The 21,279-nt window shown below is 44.3% G+C and overlaps 1 protein-coding gene across 7 annotated transcripts in view; it reads right to left on the minus strand.

Annotated features, from left to right (window-relative positions):
- LOC147018519 (FERM domain-containing protein 4A-like) overlaps nt 1-21,279 on the minus strand; it is a 370,473-nt gene that overhangs the window by 204,049 nt on the left and 145,145 nt on the right. For 6 of the 7 annotated variants that reach the window (XM_085898238.1, XM_085898240.1, XM_085898235.1 and 3 more), the window contains one exon: nt 19,901-19,957. In XM_085898238.1, the coding sequence (XP_085754364.1) occupies nt 19,901-19,957 (57 nt within the window). Of the gene's footprint in view, nt 1-19,900; nt 19,958-20,296; nt 20,354-21,279 lie in introns of those variants that run through there. The other variant, XM_085898241.1, reaches the window with a different exon arrangement.

Consider the following 21,279-nt stretch of genomic DNA (forward strand, 5'->3'; position numbering starts at 1 on the left):
CAACACAGTATACCAGCATGCTGGCACTCATTTTGCTGACCTCGGAAGGATGACAGGCCAAGTTAACCCCATCTGGTCTGGTATTAATTCAACAGTTGAGCGGGATTTGAACTCAGGACCCTGGGATCCAAAGCCCGCCACCATAACCATTAAGCCAACACAAGGAAGACCTACCCAGGTCTTCGTAGATATCATTGATGTGATGATATGTAAAGTTCTTGCCCATACCAAAGGCAACCCAAATGGTCACATTTGGCACAGAGTGATCAAGTGATGGAACTTGCCAATGAGAATCACCACTACATCCGTGTCAACAGTGCGCACCAGACAGTTGGGACAGTCATTCTGAAGAGCATCCTGTAAGTGGATCAGCAGCCTGGTGTCCACTTCCTCATGATCACATGGTGCTATGGATCAATCGGTTCCTCAAAGAATAGCTGTGACACCAGATGTGATGATGATTTCCTTCTCTTCAGGGCAATCCACAGTGGCAATCTTGTTGGAAAGGAATGCAAACAGTTCCTGTTTGTTGGCTGGGTCACGTAAGAAGTCGGCCCAGTTTCCTAGGAGCTTGTGCACAACCTTTCTCCGAACACCCTTTCCTTGCTTTTCTCTCATGGATTATTTGAGGCTGTTGGGGATGTATGTGTCCTGTACTATATCAACTCTTTTGGAGTTTTCTAATTGTTTTATGATGTATGGAACAAAGAACCAATCAGCATATTCATCAAATGTCAAATGTTGGTAGTGGAGAGCAAGTGCACCACAGCAGCACCATCAATAAGCTTCATTTCAATGGAATCAGGAGGATCATTGTGGGTGTCTTTGGCGAGAATGTTCATCAGATCAGATTTGTTTCCGAAAGGCAATTTTCCATCATCAGATAGTGAAGTGGGGAAAGGATGGTTCTCATGGCTGAAGAATGTACGCCTGTCACTAACCCTGTGCTGCATCACGATGTACAGGTGAGAGAACAGACTATCATCATCCTTGAGTCGGGAGATATTTCCCACTTGTTTGGTCTTGGCTTTTGGCCGTGGATAACTGAAGAGAGGAAGGGCATTCTTCTCAATTGGCTCGTGATTGGGGGTGTGCGATCAATAATAACTTCTCACAATATTTGACATACTGATCCTTTCCTAGACTATGTACTCTTCACACTGTGTTCACCACAGATTCATCCAAAACATTCCATGCGTCTCGTGCCATTAACTCATCAATGTCATCAAGGAAAGGGTTTCCCAGCTCATTGATGACCTGAACCAGACCCACAGCCTGCTCCTTGAAACTTTTCTGTGTGAAAAATCCCTCTTCATCATGATAACCATAATCTGAGTCTTTATCTTTTGGAAGGTAGTCCTCTTCAAACTCCTTCAGTAACCTTGCTTGTTTTCTGAAGGTTAATGCTAAAGGGTGATTCTAAAGGGTGATTCTAAAGGGTGATTCTAAAGGGTGATTCTAAAGGGTGATTCTAAAGGGTGATTCTAAATGGCAATTCTAAAGGGTGATTCCAAAGCATGATTCTAAAGGCAAATTCTAAAGGTTCGTGCTAAAGGATAATTCTAAAGGGTAATTATAAAGGATAATCCTAAAGGGTGATTATAAAGGTTAGTGCTAAAGGGTAATTCTAAATCGTAATTCTAAAGGTTAATTCTAAAGGGTGGTTCCAGAGGGATTTCTAAAGGGTGATTCTCAAGGTTAATTCCAAAGGGTAATTCAAAAGGTTAATTTTAAAGGGCAATTCTAAGGGGCTCTAAATGGTAATTCTAAAGGGTAATTCTGAAGGTGAATTCCAAAGGTTATTTCCAAAGGGTTCTAAAGGATAATTCTAAAGGTTAATTAATATGGAATCGGCAAAGCCAAGAAGCGAACGTAGAATTATTCTTACATTCGCTTCTGACTTTACATAAAACTTGTTCACAACTGTATACTTGCCAACTATACCGTGGTACATGTAAGCGCCGCACAGCTGATGATTTTGATGCAATTTCCGGTTACTTCGGCCTGGATTCGGGATCAGCGAACAAATAATGTAAATCACGATTAAAAAATATTTTTTGATGATGCGGGAGATATCTTTATTAAAATTAACTTTGGGAAAAAAATAATTGAATAAATAAATAAACACTTCCGGTCATGATCTCCCTGCATGCATCATTTCCCATGACAAAAACCGGAAACAAAAAAAAACCAGAAACAAAACAAAAACGGAAGCAAAATGGTCATAGCCAACGACACGGATTCACAATTGCCAGGGTATTGTGTTGTTTTTGTTGTTTCCTATTCTCTCATGTGCACGCGTTAAGTAATATTCACAAGATAGAAATAAAACCCAATCGTGTTTATACACCGCACAGCGTTTAACAACCGGAAGCAAAAAGTCATAGCTAATGACACGGATTCCAAATAGCCAGGGCTATTGTGTTGTTGTTGTTGTTGTTGTTGTTGTTTCCTATTCTCTCACGTGCACGCGTTAAGTATTAAGCTCACTTCATTCGCTAGAAAGGCTAATTCTAAAGGCTAATTCCAAAGGCTAATTCTAAGTGGCAATTCTAAAGGCTAATTCTAAAGGCTAATTCTAAGTGGCAATTCTAAGTGGCAATTCTAAGTGGCAATTCTAAGTGGCAATTCTAAGTGGCAATTCTAAGTGGCAATTCTAAAGGCTAATTCTAAAGGCTAATTCTAAGTGGCAATTCTCAAGGGTGATTCTAAAGGGTGATTCTAAAGATTAATTTTAATGAGTTCTCAAGGTTAATTCTCAAGGTTAATTCTCAAGGGTAATGCTAAAGAGTGATTTGAATGGGTTCTAAAGAGTATTTCTAAAGGACAATCCTGAAGTGTTCTAATGGGAAATATGAAGGGGTTCTAAAGGGCGGTAATTATAAAGGGTTCTTAAGGGCAACCCTAAATGTTTCTAAAGGTGTAATTCTCAAGGGTTTTGTTCGTTTCTCGGCTTTGCCTATTTCATATAAAAATGTGAAACTGAACCGCTTCCCTCTCTATATGGGTGCGATTTTTTCTTTAGTCTGTCTGCCTGTCTGGCAGTCAAACAAAATTGAAAATCATTCCAAACAGGAAACTTACTTTTAAGGACACAAACAACAGGCATGAAGAACTAATGCAACATGCTAAATAAGGTGGTGAAAAAGACTGCATCAATCGTGGTAAACTTCAGGAATTCATTTTTTTATGTAACCTTCAAAATCTTTATTTTATTTCAATTGAATTAGATACTTGAACACTGTAGAACTCAAATTGCCTTCTTGTCACTTCCAAAAACCTCAAGTTTAGCAGTACTTGGACATGTTCAATAAGCTCTAAACTTCTGGAATTTTTTCATATGACCCTTAAAATCATTATTTTATTTCAATTTAACTATACTAGTACGTGGCTGTAAAAAAAAAAAAATAAAAAAAATATTCCAACCGCGAACAACAAACAACAACCACACAGGCCGTTTCTTCGCTCTCGCGTACCCGTACGTGCATGGTGATGAAGTTCACATATCACAGTTACCATGATTCGCAATTTAGGTTTTAATGGCCAATTATTCAATTAGCGCCAACGTATTTTGCCTTTTCGCAATGTCATCGCAAGGAAAAACAAAAAGAGAAGAGAAGAGAAAAAAAATTACTTCCTGGTTCGGAGCACACCAGCACTCTGATGTTACCGAAATTTATGCACCGTTTCATATGAAAACGATCATAACTTGCGGCATTGTGTTTATCTATAAATGCGCATAAGAAATCGAGAAATTATTAGAATACACTAAGTCATCATTATCCGGAAGCCCGTACGTTGTAACCTGTAATGGGGAATGCGGCTTAGCTTCCCTTCCCCATCAGCCACGCCCACGCAACAACGTGTCTTGTCATTGGTTTGGTAAATAAATGGCCATAACTTGGGAAGCACTTGTCCGATTAATATCAAACCTAGAAAAGGCACATCCTCAGGTCCCCAGCAATATATCTGGCAAGTTTCAATTAGATCGGACCAGCGGTTGTCGAGAAACAGCGGTCACAGACACACACACACACACACACACACACACACACACACACACACACACACACACACACACACACACACACACACACACACACACACACACATTGCTGGAATTATAGATAGATACGTGAACACTGGATGGAGGAAGTTGTTCCATGAACTCTCTAGTTGTTGTTATTGTTGTTGTGAATTTGTGTGGCACTGATTTTTTTTAACGTTTTCATGCCTTTCCATGCGTCCCTGAGGGAAATATATCAGAACAGACAAGACAGGGCAGGGCAGGCACATTGTCCCTTTCCTGAAGGTCAATGGTGAGCCAGCTTGGTTTTTACTGTAAATCATGCAAAAACAGCATTACATTTCTCCTGAGATTTCTAGAAGCTGAGAATCCAGGAATTTGAATCCTCAACCTCTGGGGGCCTGTCACTAGGCCACTACCACGACAGATTTTGTTTTTTTGGATGCAAAGTCAAGGCTTGTGGGAGAGCTAAAACAACGAATAGATTAGTCCAGCAGCCAGCAGGGTCAACCTTGTTTTTGGGTCCATATAATGTTTTTTATGGATTCTGAATCACAAGGCCATATATTTAAAGAATCTGACTGATAACACTCTGTCAGCCCTGGTCAATTAAAAAAAGCATTTATATGCAAAACAGTTTCAGCCATTGGTAAAAATACCTATGTCTGGAATATTTTGGTTATTATCTGTCATATCAGACTCAAAGCAGCATCAATACCCATGTCTTCATGGTCAAGTAATAAGATTATGACATTTTGGAAAAGGTGAAGAGATTATGCAAAATACAATTATGCTAATAAGGTCCACCATTAATAAAATATGAGCCAAAAGGTAAGTTTTGAACAGGGTTGAAGAAGTGGGAATGATATTGTAATCACCAACAATTAAGTCTGCCATTACAGGAAAATCCACCTTTGCATATGTTAACAATGTCATTATGCAAAATTAAAATTGAAAGAGTGTATCCAATTTGATGGTGTTCACGGTTGTTAATAAGATAGTTGTAGAGTAGTATCATGAGAAATAATGGTTCTAATTAAAGAACACTTGCAAAAGTCAGTTTCTCTGATTGATGGCTTAGTTAGAAGTAGTGGGCAGATTCGGTCAAACATCACTGCTCCTTCAAAACTGTGAATAAGCTTCATGGTAATTAATTTACAAGAAGTCTAAAACCTTACGTATTGTGCTGCCAAATGTGAAACATCACATTGTCAGTTAACTTTCATCATCCTATCCATCTGCAAGTGTCACTGCTGATTTTGTTAAGTCAATGGAGCATGCAGAATTACCACGGCAGCTACAGAACATGGTTCATGGGAGTTTTGCACTAAAACACCCGCATCACATCATTTTGCACGGTATGTCACTCTCACATGAGCATTTGATCATCTTCAGTATCTCTGAAGGAGCTGGTATGATGTTGTCTTTGATGGTGATTGGCAAGAGAGATTTCGAAGTTTCCACACAAACCCACCCATACTGCAAAGGATCAAGTAGAGGTGGATATGGATCCAATGCATGCTATCACGCACTGACCTGAAAATGTGCTTGTATCACATTTTCAGTGAATGCCTCAATCAATGGTTGGTGGTAATGAGCAGATCTTTGGCATTTTTAAAGACCCCTTGCCCATTTTGGCAGGCCAGAGCCTTTGCCGAGCTTCAGTCGTAGAGCCACATTTTGGTTGCCCATGACATGCAGCCACAATTTTCACAGCTTTTTCCATGATATCACTTCGAGAGGCCTCCGTATCACTGAGCGAGGTAAGAGAATACCCTGCTTGTAGAATATTCAATGCAGTCGCTTTGCTGATGCCAAAATAGCATGCAACAGTATTGCAGCCTGATTCTGAATGAGCTGCGAACAGTCCTGAATGATGGTTTCATTGTCTTTGGCAGTTGCCCAAATGTCAATCACATATCTGCCTTTCATTGGTGAATCCATGGGATCACTGTAGAACGAACATTCCGAGCTAATTTATAACCCACAGAACTGCTAATCCATCGATGACCATAGCAGTGACTCCTTCAATGAATACCTGGATGACACTTCTTTCTGAAACAGTTTCTTGAGCTGGGACTTGGCCTTTGCAATTCGCATGTCACCCAATTCAGTGAATATTTATGTTGGCACAGGGGCAAGTTCATATGACAATATATTCTTTATGTCAATCTCGTGTGAACTGGCCTGAAGGCTGATCACCCTTGAGTGGATGAGGTTAGTGTTGAACACCTTTGTTTGGCCGACCTGGATGTGCTTTCTCGTCACTGACATCGATTCTACATGTGTCAACAGTTTCTTGTGAAATCCACCTGGCTATTCACTTTCATACTGTTGCATTTGGTCTGCTCCAATGGTCACTGCTTTGTCTACAATAACTGATGGTGCCACTCGTCCACTTACTACATTTGCCATTGCCTCCTGTTTAGGATCAAGAGTATCAATACATAGCTCTCGCTTCTTTCAAATGGCTTCTTTGTCTTTTCCATCGGCAGTAATCTGGGAATTGAATTCTTCTTTGAGGACATTTTGGACTTTTAGTCCCTTCAAGTTGTTGCTAATGTTGCAGATGTCTTTGAGGAACTGACTGCTTATGTGCAGACTTAGAGCCTACGTCTTGAGGGTCTCAGGTTTTCGAGTTATCCCAATTTTGCCACCATGGCTGTGACCAGATCTCATCAAGGTTGTCTCTATATACATGTCGCACCAGATGCCATTCCAAACGCCTGTCTTATGGTGCATGATGTGTTCACCGTTCATGAAACATGGCAGCACTTCTGGTGGAATTGCTTCCATGGCTCGCAGGTTGTACAATTCTTCATGGGAATAGTTCACATAAGCAGCTCCAAAAAAATTATGGCAGCATACAGTTCACTGCTTCCAAGTGCAGAGGCCAGTCTGTCTGTCTGTCTGTCTGTCTGTCTGTCTGTCTGTCTGTCTGTCTGTCTGTCTGTCTGTCTGTCTGTCTGTCTGTCTGTCTGTCTCTCTCTCTCTCTCTCTCTCTCTCTCTCTCTCTCTCTCTCTCTCTCTCTCTCTCTCTCTCTCTCTCTCTCTCTCTCTCTCTACATTATCATGATGAAGATTGGTTTTATGACATTATCAATCCATAATATGGTTGGTCTACTCTTGGCTGCAACATTGTCTAATGTCAATGTCAGGTCCTTGTGATATTCTAGTTGGTTCTAATGCACATTCATTCTCAACAGTTCCTCAACATATAATGGTGGAAACTAATTTGCATATTAATGCATTAAAAAAATTTTCCCAAGGCTGACAGGGTGTCATCAGTCAGATTCTTCAGATATATGGCCTTGTGATTTGGGATCCATCAAAAAACATTGTATGGACCCTAAAACAACATTCAGGTAAAATGTAGCTTTTCGCTGCCGGATGAGTTCAGGAAGCAACAGAACAAAATGAACAGAACAAAGAGAAGGGGGCGGGGAGACACCAACAGCAGGGTTGAGGGACAAAACAAAGGGAGACTTGGACAAATAAGGGATGTGGGGAAAAAAGAGGGGTAGGGGAGGATGCATGGAGTGGACAAGATGGATGCAGAAGAAAACTCTCAGGAAGGAAAGAGGTGGGCTTCGGGGGGGGGGGGCAGGGAAGGATTGGTAGGGATAGAAATGATCATGGTTTTGGATGGGGGATGATCTGAGATGGTGGTGAACTGTCTCCCTTTAATTGCAATACAATGTCTCCCTTGAACAATCTTGAGTATTTTCTCACCTTCATTACAAATCCAATTGAAGAAGGCAATGGCAGAATGATAATTTTGAACAAATTGCAAATAAGTACCTCTTATATTGAAGTCTTCTCCTTTCGGAAAGGGGGAGGCTTATTTCTGTTATCGAGTTTGGTTCTACAATTAGTGACCCCAATTTTTAATGGTACGACAGAGTTTCTTAGACCTCTACGAGTACCAAAGCACTGTTTAGAAAGTTATCATTATTATTATTATTATTCTAATTATTACTCGTATAAAAGCTCATCAAAAACGATGGGTTTGAGTTATTTTATTCGAAATATTCAAGGAGCCAAATGATATGATTTTGTTGTCAAAAAGCGCAATTTTAAACATTACATGTACAAATGTGATGCTATTTTCTTTATCTTCTGGGATGTTTCGTTTGAAAACAGCCTCATGAGCGTGCCAAAGTCTGAAGCCTCGACCTTGAGTCAGGTGTGCTTGAAACAGTATATCATTATTTATTATACATCCTGCGGACATAATTGAACATTTGTTTTACTCTGCGCGCATTGCACATCATGTGCAGTGAATTTCACCTCCCTACACCTTGCATTTGTTGTTATTTTTGAAACTGCTTCTGTACACTGCCCTTGAGGCTCAGTTTGCTCGTCAATGTATACATTTCCAATAGAAGAGACATAATTACTCTTTTATGGAAAATGTTTTTCGATTTTTTTTTTCCTGAAAAATAGACCTCAGAACACAGTCGTGCTCAAAGATTGGCCATGAAGACCCTACTGAGATCGTCCTTATGAAGAAGGATAGACAAATATACAGATACATACTGTGTTATATATATATATATATATATATATATATATATATATATATATATATATATATATATATATATATATATATATATATATATATATATATATATATATATATATTGTTACGGCTGTGGAAATTCGCAGAACACCATAAAGGTCCTTAGTTCAGTTAGATCGATAAGTCTGTGTTCATTTAGATTTCGCCACCGTTGTTTAATGGGGCTGTGATCCTTTGAGATAGTGTTTTTCGTTTCCTATCGTTATTTTGGACCAAACACATCTCAACCACTATTACAACAACCAACACCACTCCCAAATAACCACAACGCCAACCACGCCACCATCACCACAACCACAATCGCTTCCACCACCAATCACAACTAAATCACCACCACTGACGTCGCTCTCGACCACCGATCTGCGGCGGCCTCCACCGCCAACCACCAACATCGCTCCCACACAACAACAATTATGCCAACCACCAAACCACCTTCCCCGCTATGCCAACTGTCGATCCCTTTCTCCACAAACCACATCACAACCCTCTCTGCTCATGTAAACCGTCTCTACGAAGCGAAGGAAACCAGAGGAGTTCCGATGGTGTGCGGATTTTCCCGCCTGATTCTCCCGCCTTGTTATTCCTGCCTGTTTTCCCCGCGCTTTTGTGTGGGGGAAGGGCGATACGGGTAAAAGGTCAAAGGTCATGTGAAGGAGGGGTCTCATTTTGGTGGAATGAATCTCCCTGGACCTGTGCCAAGAATGATTCTCTTGGCCCCTGCGAGTCGCGCGGGGAGGGGGGTGAGAGGGCACGCCCCTTTTCTGGAAGCTTCCCACAGGAGCTGGAAGGAGGGGCGGAGCAATAAACAGGGAGGAGCGAGGCGTTGGAACTGGGGATATAAGGGTGCGCAGGACACCAGTTGGGGGCTTTTTGTCATCTTCGGGTTGGTGGTCGTCTTCGTGGTGGTTCACTGGTGGTCTTCTTCGTGTGCATTGATGGTTTCGTCATCGTTGAGGTGGTGCCTTCTCCTTGGGTGCACCAAGTCGTGTGTGTTGTGCGCAGTGGTCCGGGTCGAGGCACGAAGGACGCGGATGGGAGGGGCCGCTTTGCAGCTCTGCCGCGCAGCCTGCGCACCCGGGAGGAGAGCGCCGGAGAGAGCTCGCCCACCATCGCACCACGAGGGTGCAGGTAACCTGCAATGGTCTCGTGGGGTCCGTTCGGTCAACCAGGCTCCACGCCATAAAGAAAGGAGGGAGGAAGAACAAAGGCAAACAAAGCTAAAAAGGAAAAACGAAAACACGATTTGGAATAAAAAAAACTGAAGCGAGAGGTAGAAGGCAATAGAAAAAAAGAAAGCCTCGAACAGAAGATAAAAAGAGGAGAGAAATATCTGGAGGAAAGGAAGGAAGAATTGTTGGAAAAATCAAGACAGTTCAAAGAACTACAGGGAGAAATGAGGAAAGTAGAGGGGAGTACCCATAAGCTGGATCAGGAGAAGAGCAAACTGAACAAAAGAATCGAGGAAGAGCAAATTAGTAATTCCCAGGATAGAGAAAACTTGGATGAGGAATGGAAAACGAAGCTGGAAAAGGAAAAACGGGAACACGATGGGGAATTGGAACAACTGAAGGAGGTAAGAACAAGCAATCGGAAAAGAGAAAGCCTGGAAGAGAAGATAAAAACAGAACAGGAACGGCAGGAATTCCGTAAGTTTTTGTAAGGAATGAAGCAGGAAGTGGAGAGCAACGAAGTGAAGAAAACGATGAGATTGGAGAATGAGGAACGAGAGAGACAGTGGAATAAGAAACAAAAAGAACACAAATTGGAAATTCACCAACTAAAGGAGATGAGCAAGAGAGTGGATGAAATGAGGAAGGAAGAATATGAAAGAGGTGCGGAGATGAGGACGGAATTATAAAAAAAAGCTTCTGAGTTACAGAAACACCAAAACAAAGAGACGGGATTACAAAACGAGCTGAGGATTTTGAGAGAGGAAAGAAAGAGAACGGCGAATGAAAAGTCAAGGAACCACACTGAACAGATCAAACGGCTGGAAGCCAAGGCCAGATTAAAGAATGAGGAACAAGAAAGACAGTGGAATAGAAAACACAAAGAACAAGGAATGAGACAGGAGAAAGAAATCAGACAATTGAAGGAAACAACGAGATTGCAGAATGAGGAACAAGAAAGACAGTGAAATAGAAAGCACAAAGAACAAGGAATGAGACAGGAGAAAGAAATCAGACAATTGAAGGAAACAACGAGATTGCAGAATGAGGAACAAGAAAGACAGTGGAATAAGAAACAGGAAGAAGAACGAATGAAACAGGAAAGGGAGATCAACCAATTGAGGGAAACTATGAGATTGGAGAATGAAGAACATGAGAGTCAGTGGAATAGAAAACACAAAGAAAACGAGTTTGAAGTTAACCAACTCAAGGAGAGAGCAAAATTTGAGCCCACGGAGATGGAAAAGCTCCGGGAAGAGAACGAACAACTCAAAAAGCTCAGAGAGGAAGAACGACTCGAAAGGAGCCAGGAAGTAGAACAGCACAATAAGGTGGGATGTGTGACATCACCACAGGGAGTAATGTTAGTGGTGCAGGACTTAATTGACACCACTCGTCGGATGAAAGAACAATTAGGGGAAACCCTGATAAAGGAGACGCAAATAAAAATGGAGACGAGGGAAATAACAGAGACGACTAAGGAAATAGAAGTGCTGCCAGAGACACAGGAGATAGACCGAGTCGAGACTGAATTAAATAGAACGAAGGAGGAAACAGAGACGAAGATCCAGGAAGAAACTAATAGACACGAAGTGACGACAGAAATAAAATGTATAGACACTCGGGAGATAGAAACGGTAGAGGAGAGACTACGCGATAAAGACGGGGTGAAAGACGAGCACACACACATGGAGGTAGTGGAGTAAAATGAAGGGGAGTTCGGGGAATGTGTCATGACCCGGTGCAAGCAGCCAGATAGCCTCCTTCAGGAATGGAGGGAGACGCTATGCTCCCTTGAAGCGGATCTCGACCAGGTGGGTCCGGTCGTGCCGAACGAGTTAGAGGGGGCGAGTGCTGGAGACGGGTGCACATGGAGCTTGGGGGGTTTGGAGACCCTGGAACCCCTTGTGGCACAAATCCCCAGCGTGATTGTTCCGGTATGTGTGTTCACGAGTGTGGCGAAATGTGTGCTGAAACGCGCGCATAGCGTGGGTGAAAGTCATTGTGTGAAAGGGACCATGTGTGTGAATAAAATGGTGTGCGAGGTTGCGAGTGAGCCGGAATGCATGCTTCCCAGCACGCCATGTATGGAAGAAGCACGATGTGTAGAAGAGACAGTGTGTGTAAGTGAAAGAGCGAGCTTGAGTGAAACCCCCTGTGCAAGTGAAAGGCCGTGTGCGAGTGAAAGGGCATGCGTGAGTGAACGGCCGAGTGTGAGAGGAACCGTGTGTATGAGAGCGCTGTATGCGAGAGAAATGGAGGCTGGCATGCGGGAACATGTAACAGCATGTCCCGGTGTGAATGTCATGTCGAGGTGTGTGAGCCTCGTGGCATGGGGGAGTTTGTGCACAAGAATGCGACGATGACGGAGCCTGACGGTGGACAAAGGCCGAGTAGCGGCCGTAGATGCATTGGGGACCGTGCCGGTTTTGCATGGCAGCGCGCACGGGGTCCGTGCTGTGCTACGCGCGAGGCCGCAACGTGCGCGCCTGTGGGAGTGAAGCCCGGTCCGTAAACGCACACGGTAGATTAGCCGATCCCGCGGACAGACAGAAGGTAGGCTGGATATATATTTGGACCGGATGGGTTCTCCACGCGAGCGTGATTGCAAAGCTCCGACGAGCAGAGCACATGTGTTCGCATGGGGAACCCCTCGAAACGCGAGGCTTGGGTTTTTTTGATGCGCAGGGTGACGTCATGGCTGCACGTATGGTTGGAATCCGGCAGGAGGGGAAATCCCTGCCGGATGGTACCGTCCAAGAGGGACGAGGTGCGTGAAGCGCGAACAGCTGCCATTATGTCACGGGGAAAGCGCAGGTTGCGAGTTGCCGCGCTGGTGAGCGCATAGAAAAAAAAAAAGCAAGCCTCGCTTCAGGTGAACAGGATTCCCAGGCAAGGGGTGGAAGACCCCCTTGGCCCAGGGCACAGGACAAAACGCGTGAGGGGGAAGGGTTAGTTTAGTTAGACCCGCTCCATGGGGCAGGGATAAGTCCTCATGGGGCCCATGGAATGGATTAGTTCGAGGGATTTTAGTCAGATTTAGGATGGGAAATAGATTTGAGGACAGTGACAGACTTTGGATGTGTAGAGGGGACGTAGCTTAGCTACGTGGTGTTAAATGGAACGTGCTATATTTTAAGGGATGATGAGGGAGCAGGAGGTAGTTAGGGGATGCAGTGAGAAGAATGGCAGAATTCAGTGATGTGAGAAATGAGGTGAAATGAATAGAAACATGTTGAGTGAGTGAGGCCAGCGAGCCTGAGTGTATGGAGTGAATGTGGAATGCATGGTGCGATGAGTGATTGGGGGGAGTGACTCCCGCCCAAGGGACCCCGGGGTCAGTGTAGAGTGAGTCAGCTGGGTTAGTCAAATTGAAAAATGGAAGTCGTTTTGCTGTTGGTGGGAGTGTAGGCTCGAAACCCGTTTGGAGGGGTGCAGGAGCCCTGTTGACGGGCTGGGAGTGTGGCTGCGAAAGGTGAGTATCGCTGAGTGGGTACCCCGGGCACCAGGCTAGTCGGCCGTAGTAGGCCAAGGGCCCATGGGGGGCCGGGATAGCGTAGTGGGCACGGGTGCGCCCGCTTGGTGCGGGGGCCCGGGGCACCGTTAGCTGCGTGGGCAGTGTTGTGGGCATGGGTGACCCTCGGAAAGGGGCCCGGGGTGCCAGCCTGCCACGTGAGCGTTTCAGGGGAGTCACCAGGGAGGGCACTCCATGGCGTTTCGGGAGCTGGTAAGCTCGGAGGCAGTTGTAGTGCCCGGGGGTGCGATTGTTTGAGAATCGGCAGAGGGTAGTTCCTGCTAAGGTAGCCACGTGTCCCAGCCATAAGACCGTGTGAGGGCACGGGAGGAAAATTGGAGGGCATGGCCTGAAATTTGAGAGGACACCAACACAGGCGATGGGAATCTGGGTTATTAGAACCAGAGCTTAAGCGAGCGGTGCTTTTGGAACGCCCCGGGATAGTTTAAGTAATAATTGGTAGGGTAGATAGGAAGTGTACCCCTCCGCACCATCCATCCCTTCACTCTCGTTGTGGGCCGCTGGACCCACTTTTGGTTAAAGATTGCTGAAATCTGAGGAGGCTGGTCTGAGGCTTAGATTGGGCCTCGATACAGGATGCTAGCTCTCCCTGATTCCCCTCTGGGAAGGGAACGTAGGGGTTGGGAGTAGGCTAAGACAGGATAGGTTAGCCGAACAGAGACTGTAAAGGGGGTTAGGAGACGGATTATAGAGGGAAGTAAAAATAAGAATAAAACAAAAAAATAATTTGGGGCGAAATTTAATTTTTTACAAATTAAGGGAGTGGGTATGGACAGAGACAGGCAAAGGCGATAGGTTGGGAGGGAGACAGTAGGGCAGGTCTGAGCCCGCCTTCCGAGTGGCCAGCACCACCACACTCCCTCCACGAACCTCATTACTGCAAGGCCTGTGCCGGTCATTCATCTGCCGGCTGCTTTTCTGCAAGGCCTGTGCCGGTCGGATCATCTCCCGGCTGTTTTACTACAAGGCCTGTGCGGGTCAGCTTCACCACCAGCACGTTTTGCTACAATGGCCTTGTCTTGCCTTGCCATGCCTTGCCTGCTTGCCTTTGCCCCATGCCTGCTGCCCTGTTGCATTTGCCCCCATTCATTGCCATGTGCACCAGGATCATCGTGCGTGCTGCAGGGACTGCCCTGTAGGCAGCCGCATCACGGGGCTGCACTGGCAGCCCGTGCACCGTTTGTTTGCTGCGTCAGATCGTCGCGCATGCTGCAGGGTCTGCCCTGTAGGCAGCCGCATCACGGGACTGCATTGGCGGCCCGTGCACCGCTTGTGTTCACTGCGCTCATTTCACGGGGGAGGCCTATGACTGCGTGTGAGCAGCCGGCCACATTCCCTATCACCAGCATTGTTCCATGGGCCAGAGACTGCATGTGAGCAGCCTAGCTCCCTGCTTTTTCCCACAGAGTCCATAGATCCTGGGCCATGGACCATGGTGTAGTGTATAATTTATAAGTAAGGATAAGTTGTAATTGTAAATGAGTTGCGCCCCCTGCATGTGTGTCTTCGCGCCGGCAATTTAGTTGGCGTCTGCATGAGTGGGTTTGTTTAGTTAATTAATCAGCCCGTAGGTTATTTACTTTTGGGACACGAATACACTAAATGTCGCACTCAGGGATCCGAAGGAAAATCGTACTAGGGGAGAACTTACACATGATGGCACACGAAAATTCGACAACTCGGGATGAGTCTGTAAAAAGGGGAAGGGTTAGTGTTACGGCTGTGGAAATTCGCAGAACACCATAAAGGTCCTTAGTTCAGTGAGATCGATAAGTCTGTGTTCAGTTAGATTTCCTCACAATTGTTTAATGGGGCTTATTCGTGTCACAGGGCTGTGATCCTTTGAGATAGTGTTTTTCGTTTCCTATCGTTATTTTGGACCAACCACATCTCAACCACCATTACAACAACCAACACCGCTCCCAAATAACCACAACGCCAACCACGCCACCATCACCACAACCACAATCGCTTCCACCACCAATCACAACTAAATCACCACCACCGACGTCGCTCTCGACCACCGATCTGCGGCGGCCTCCACCACCAACCACCAACATCGCTCCCACACAACAACAATTACGCCAACCACCGAACCACCTTTCCCGCTATGCCAACTGTCGATCCCCTTCTCCACAAACCACATCACAACCCTCTCCGCTCATGTAAACCGTCTCTACGAAGCGAAGGAAACCAGAGGAGTTCCGATGGTGCGCGGATTTTCCCACCCGATTCTCCCGCCTTGTTATTCCCGCCTGTTTTCCCGGCGCTTTGGTGTGGGGGAAGGGCAATGCGGGTCAAAGGTCAAAGGTCATGTGAAGGAGGGGCCTCATTTTGGGGGAATGAATCTCCCTGGACCTGTGCCAAGAATGATTCTCTCGGCCCCCGTGAGGCGTGTGGGGAGGGGGGGCGAGAGGGCACGCCCCTTTTCTGGAAGGAGGGGCAGAGCAATAAACAGGGAGGAGCGAGGCGTTGGAACTGGGGGATATAAGGGCGCGCAGGACACCAGTTGGGGGCTTTTTGTCATCTTCGGGTTGGTGGTCGTCTTCGTGGTGGTTCACTGGTGGTCTTCTTCGTGTGCATTGGTGGTTTCGACGTCGTCGAGGTGGTGCCTTCTCCTTGGGCGCGCCAAGTCATGTGTTGTGCGTGGTGGTCCAGGTCGAGGCGCGAAGGACGTGGACGGGAGGCGCCGCTTTGCAGCTCTGCCGCGCAGCCTGTGCACCCGGGAGGAGAGTGCCGGAGAGAGCTCGCCCACCATCGCACCACGGGGGTGCAGGTAACCTGCAACGGTCTCATGGGGTCCATTCAGTCAACCAGGCTCCACGCCATAAAGGTCTACGGACCCTGTCTGGCGCCCTCGTCTTTGAGGGTGGCCTTTTCCTTTCTTTTGAATGAATGTTGGTGGCGCCGTGTCCTGTAAGTAAAAACTGTTAAGTGACGAGATAATTGCTGATAGATGGTTGTAGTGCTATCACCATGCTCGTGTCTTTTTGCCCGTCCCATGCATGATTGTTTGCCTGTATACATGTTCTTGAATACCTGCATTGATTGCATGGCTGTACGTGTGCATGCATGTGTAAAAATAATAAATGTGTGGGTCTAAATGTAACCCGTTCGTCGTCTTTTCCCCCATTGGAACGCCATATTGCATCTCAGAATATTAGTTGGGTTTTAAATACCCGTTAAATAGAATCGGATCCGGCGAGGTCGGGCGATAATACCCGCTCGGTTATCACTGCAGAATGGAACGAACCGCTTTAGCGGTTCGTGTCCAAGCCGACCTGCGCCGATGTATGGTCTCCCGGTAGGCTACCCGCGCAGGTACTTAGGTATATCGATATTCAGCGATTGACCCTATTTTGCGCGGGTAGAAAATTGGCTAGGCCGTGGTGGGGTTGAAGACCCACCCGTGACAGGGTTCCGGAAGGTCATGACTGAATTGTTTGTTCGGTGGGCGAGCGGCTACTATTAGTGAAAAGCGGTCGTTCGCACGCCGGTGGGCGCGAATTCGTAAGAAAAAAAAAAAAAAATATATATATATATATATATATATATATATATATATATATATATATGTTAGAAACACCTGCTCTCTGCAGGAGCAAATGGGGGGAGGGGAAGGGGAGACAGGAGGAGTGAAGTGGGACAAGAAGGTGAAGGGGATCACGTGTCCGTGCGCACCATGCACTCCAATGAAACAGTTGATAAGGAACAGCTGGCTTGGCAAGCGATAGCAAGCTGATTGGTAATGGAATACACCCTGCAAATCAAAATGCCAACGACCCTCAGGAATATGGTTATGCATCAAATAAGGGTCATGAGTGGGCCATAACGGTGTCGGTGGCAATATCGCACATCACACTTGAAACCATGGCTGGGAGAAATCACACATGAGGCCCCAAGATATGTTATAAACAATCCATATGCAGTCCATATAATCTGATCATAGCTCGAAAAATCGAACAGGCAATGGGATTCATCATTCATGTGTCAAGACTCATGTAAGCAGCTTTGTTAGCTAAAGATCGTTGCCGCTTACCGAGGCCAAGCAATTTGAGACAGCTCTGATCCATTCCTCTGAGGGAGATGCGATAAGTATAGAATGCTGCAATCACTTCGAGTTTCCTTCAAACTTCTTCCAGTTTAATAGCGACTGTTTAAAAATGCAACTGTACGTTGGACAGAATTGACTGAAACATTTGTGGTCATCATAATTTTTATGTCTGGAAGGTGCCCCATTAAAGCCATGATAACCTATTATACACCTCAACACGGAGTTTGTGCAAGGCACAAACCCCCCTTGGGGATGGGGGAAGTTAAATCACTACAACCTCTGCTGTGTGACCCCTAATCTCCCTGTCAAGTTTAGTCGAGATTGGATAAGTAACGACGAAATGTATGGCAGTCAAAAAACAGTCTGACAGACTGACAGAAACCAATTTTTTTCATAAGATTTTCAGATGCAGATTTTCATAAGATAGAAGATTGTTTGTTTTTTTTTGCTTCCTGCACTCCCAACACTCCCAATTTCCGAGCTCTATCAATTGTACGAGCTGTACCTCAGAGCTGGGTGGTACTTTCTGAATGAAATTTTGCATCAATAATGTGAACAGAAAGTACGCATGGTTGGCATATTTCTTTATGACCTTGACCTCATTTTGAAGGTCATCACCTAATTATAGACCTTTTAACATTCTACACCATAACTTAACTGAGGTTTGTCCGATCAGAATGAAAATGTGCTCCCTCGAAAGCCCAGAGCAAGGAGCATTTAAATTCATTTAGATCATAGCCCTCTGGGTTAAAGGTCAAGGGCTAAGGCTCCTAAAGTACTAAACTACCATTTAGGTTTTTCTCCCTATTTTCTCTCAATGTCAGAGCTATATCTCAGATCCAGATGGGAATTTCAGAATGAAATTTTGCATCCATAACAGAAATAAAAAGTATGCAGGGTTGACATAGTTTTTTTGACCGTTACCAAATTTTAAGGTCATGATCCAATTAGACATTTTAACATTTTCACCATAATTCAACGAAGGTTTGGCTAATCAGAGCAAAATTGCCCTCTCTAGATAGTCGAGGGGGGGGTGCATTTATGCTTCATTCATATCATACCCCTCCAAGTTAAAGGTTAAAGTCAAATGGCGGTCTAAACAACAACAACAAAAAAAATCGCATTTTTTTGTAATTGCTCAATTTTCCCAATGCGAAATCTTCAAGACCGCTTAGCCTTTTAGAATATGTTCTTGCATCATAATAGTGGACCTGCACTGAAGTTGTGCACCTGATATTTGATTAGTGTCATTGACCTATTTTATTTTGGATTGTGACCTAATTAACAAAAATCACCTTTTTGATGAAAAAAAAACCCGAATAATTTTCCTCCGATTTTCATGATGTTAAGTTTTCTGGATAGATTGGAGATGGGGACACATTTTCATAATTTACACTCTATCCCTAAATGTAGAATCTGCTCATGGCACCCCAGTGCGAACAAAAAAGTACTAACTGCTGTATTAATTCCTTTCTCTATTCATCGTTTCAGTGTATCCTCTAAACCTTCATTTCTTAAAAGCCGTGGCATCAGATTCCCAGCTTCTCGCACAACAAAACTGTTTTGGCCCGATTGATAAAACCCTGGGGAGATAAAGACTGGTAAAACAAATTCGTTTGAAGAGACAGGTGGGATTATATCCCGACTGGGGAAGACACACTTTCCATTCGAACATGGTTTTATTTAATTCGGCCATTCATGAAGCACATTGGTTCGGCACGGTGGGGAAGCATTAGCGACCCTGTTGATGTGATAGTATTATGGTGACTTTTATCAATAAAATTGACCCGTTTATGAAGAAGTGCTTTGATTGAAAATCTTCCTCTTTCCAACAATAAAAACGTGCTAAATAAGGTTTAAAATGATGATAATTATAATTATGACAATGCAATCTTCCTTTAATCAGAGTGAGGAAATGTAAGCCCTGTGCTACCAGGGCAATCAAGCAAAATCAAAACATTTCATTTTACAAAGGCGATTGTCATAAGAAAATAATTATTAATACAACTGCATGAAAATTGTGAAAAAAGTACAAGTTGGTTTATCAACTGCATCACAAGTCAATATCCCAGAATCTAAAACATTATCAAACAGAACATAACCAATCAAGCTGGATTACAATGCAATGCATTCATGAGCACTCAGCACTTAGCTCCTGGTTTGCATCATTTCTAGCACCAGGACGATGCCGCTGATGCATTTCCCCATATAGTTAATGGCAGAAATTTAGAATTGGCCTGAGCGCCAGCACACATGCCATACTCTTTTCAAATGTTACCATAATATCTTTCATGGGAAAGCTTGTCTTTTCACACGGATTATGTACTCATTGATGCAACGTCCGACCGACAAAGAACCAGAATAATATCAAAGCCAGACTAGTCAGGTCGGGAATGAAACGGGATGACATTGAACCCAGTCTAGCCAGGCTGGGAATCAACCTCAGACTAAGCAGCTCAAAGGTGAGTAAACTTGCTCTGAGCTATCCTGCCAACCCATGATGCAGTCACGTTATTACGGGCGATCTTACCTGCAGCAGATGTGCAGCAAGCTCAAATGCAATCTGACTGTCGACCTCAGCCTCACCCTGTGGAAAGTAAAGTTTATGAGGTAGATCGGCCGTTAAAAGTGATGTGGTTTCAAACAAAAGCAGGATTAAAAAACACAATGAAAGGCAAACGGCCACAGTGGAGGCATGCAGCCAAGCTGAACAGCACCCAAGTGGCAAAAGCTCAAGTCTAACATGCTTGAAATGAGATCGAAAAAAAACGAGCAACCAAGAAGGAAAAACACAGCAAAACAGTTATTAAATAGTTTTCTATTAAACAGTGTTTCCAAGTTCAATCAGTTCGGAGGACCACGCAAATTCACAACAGTTATCCTTGTCAAACACAAGCATCTGAATGCGGTCCGGTTGAGAACCCACACTTGTGTTTGCCTGCTGGGTCGGTGAGTCCATTGCATCCATTACTTAAACCATCGTTCCCCCGCCCTCCATCAAGTGCTGTTTTATGAATCATTGATGCAGTGCTGCTGGCCGCTTCATTCCCTGTAGCTGTGTTTTCGAGAAGATCCGTAATCGTTTTTTTCGGAGGCAATCGGTTTTCATCGAGATCTCAAATTTATTATGATCAGGCCCAGGCGGTGGATTTTGAAGAAAAGGTTTGCCGATTCATGATTGAAGTAAGATTTCATTGTATAGGTTGGCCATTGATATATCTTCAGAAAAGAAGACAGTTGCATTTAGTGCACAGTGTTTAAAAAAAAAAAATTCTTCTAAATTTAGTGCTAATTCATAATAACCACAGTTATAAAAACTACTAAAAAGTTAAATGTGCACTCACAATTCTCGGATCCACGAGTGTTTGTATTTCTGTCCTTTCTTGGCATCACTCAGAAGTTGTTTATTCCCCAGGAAGTGAATGCGTACATATCTTTTCACATGAATCATGATCTTTCTGAGCTGAACAATAACTTTCGCTTTGGCATTTCTGGCAAGATGAACGTTTAACAGTGCCACACCACAGCTGTAACCGTAATGTAAAGACGTTATTCAGAAACGCGACAAAAAGGATCTTTGTACCAATACAAATGCAGGATTAATTAAATGAGAAATATATTAACCAATAAAGACCAACAATCAAACGTTGTGCGTCAAAAGCTTGGGTGGCTCAAGAGGAAAATGGAGGACATAAAGGCATCCGATTTTTTATCAAAGAGGAAAGAAGACAAAATAGCAGAAAACCGAACTGTCCTCCATAAAACTGGAGGAATGGCCACCTTATTAATGTAGAGATTAATCCTATTATTAATTTGTAATTGTTCACTCACAATGACACCAATAAAAATTTTTTATTATGGACCCTCGACATCAAAAAGCTACATATAATCGAACAAACAGTTTGAAAT

The sequence above is a fragment of the Eptatretus burgeri genome, chromosome 10 (genome assembly GCF_056783735.1).
Source record: "Eptatretus burgeri isolate ZD-2024b chromosome 10, Ebu_testis_v1, whole genome shotgun sequence".
Classification (NCBI taxonomy): domain Eukaryota; kingdom Metazoa; phylum Chordata; class Myxini; order Myxiniformes; family Myxinidae; genus Eptatretus; species Eptatretus burgeri.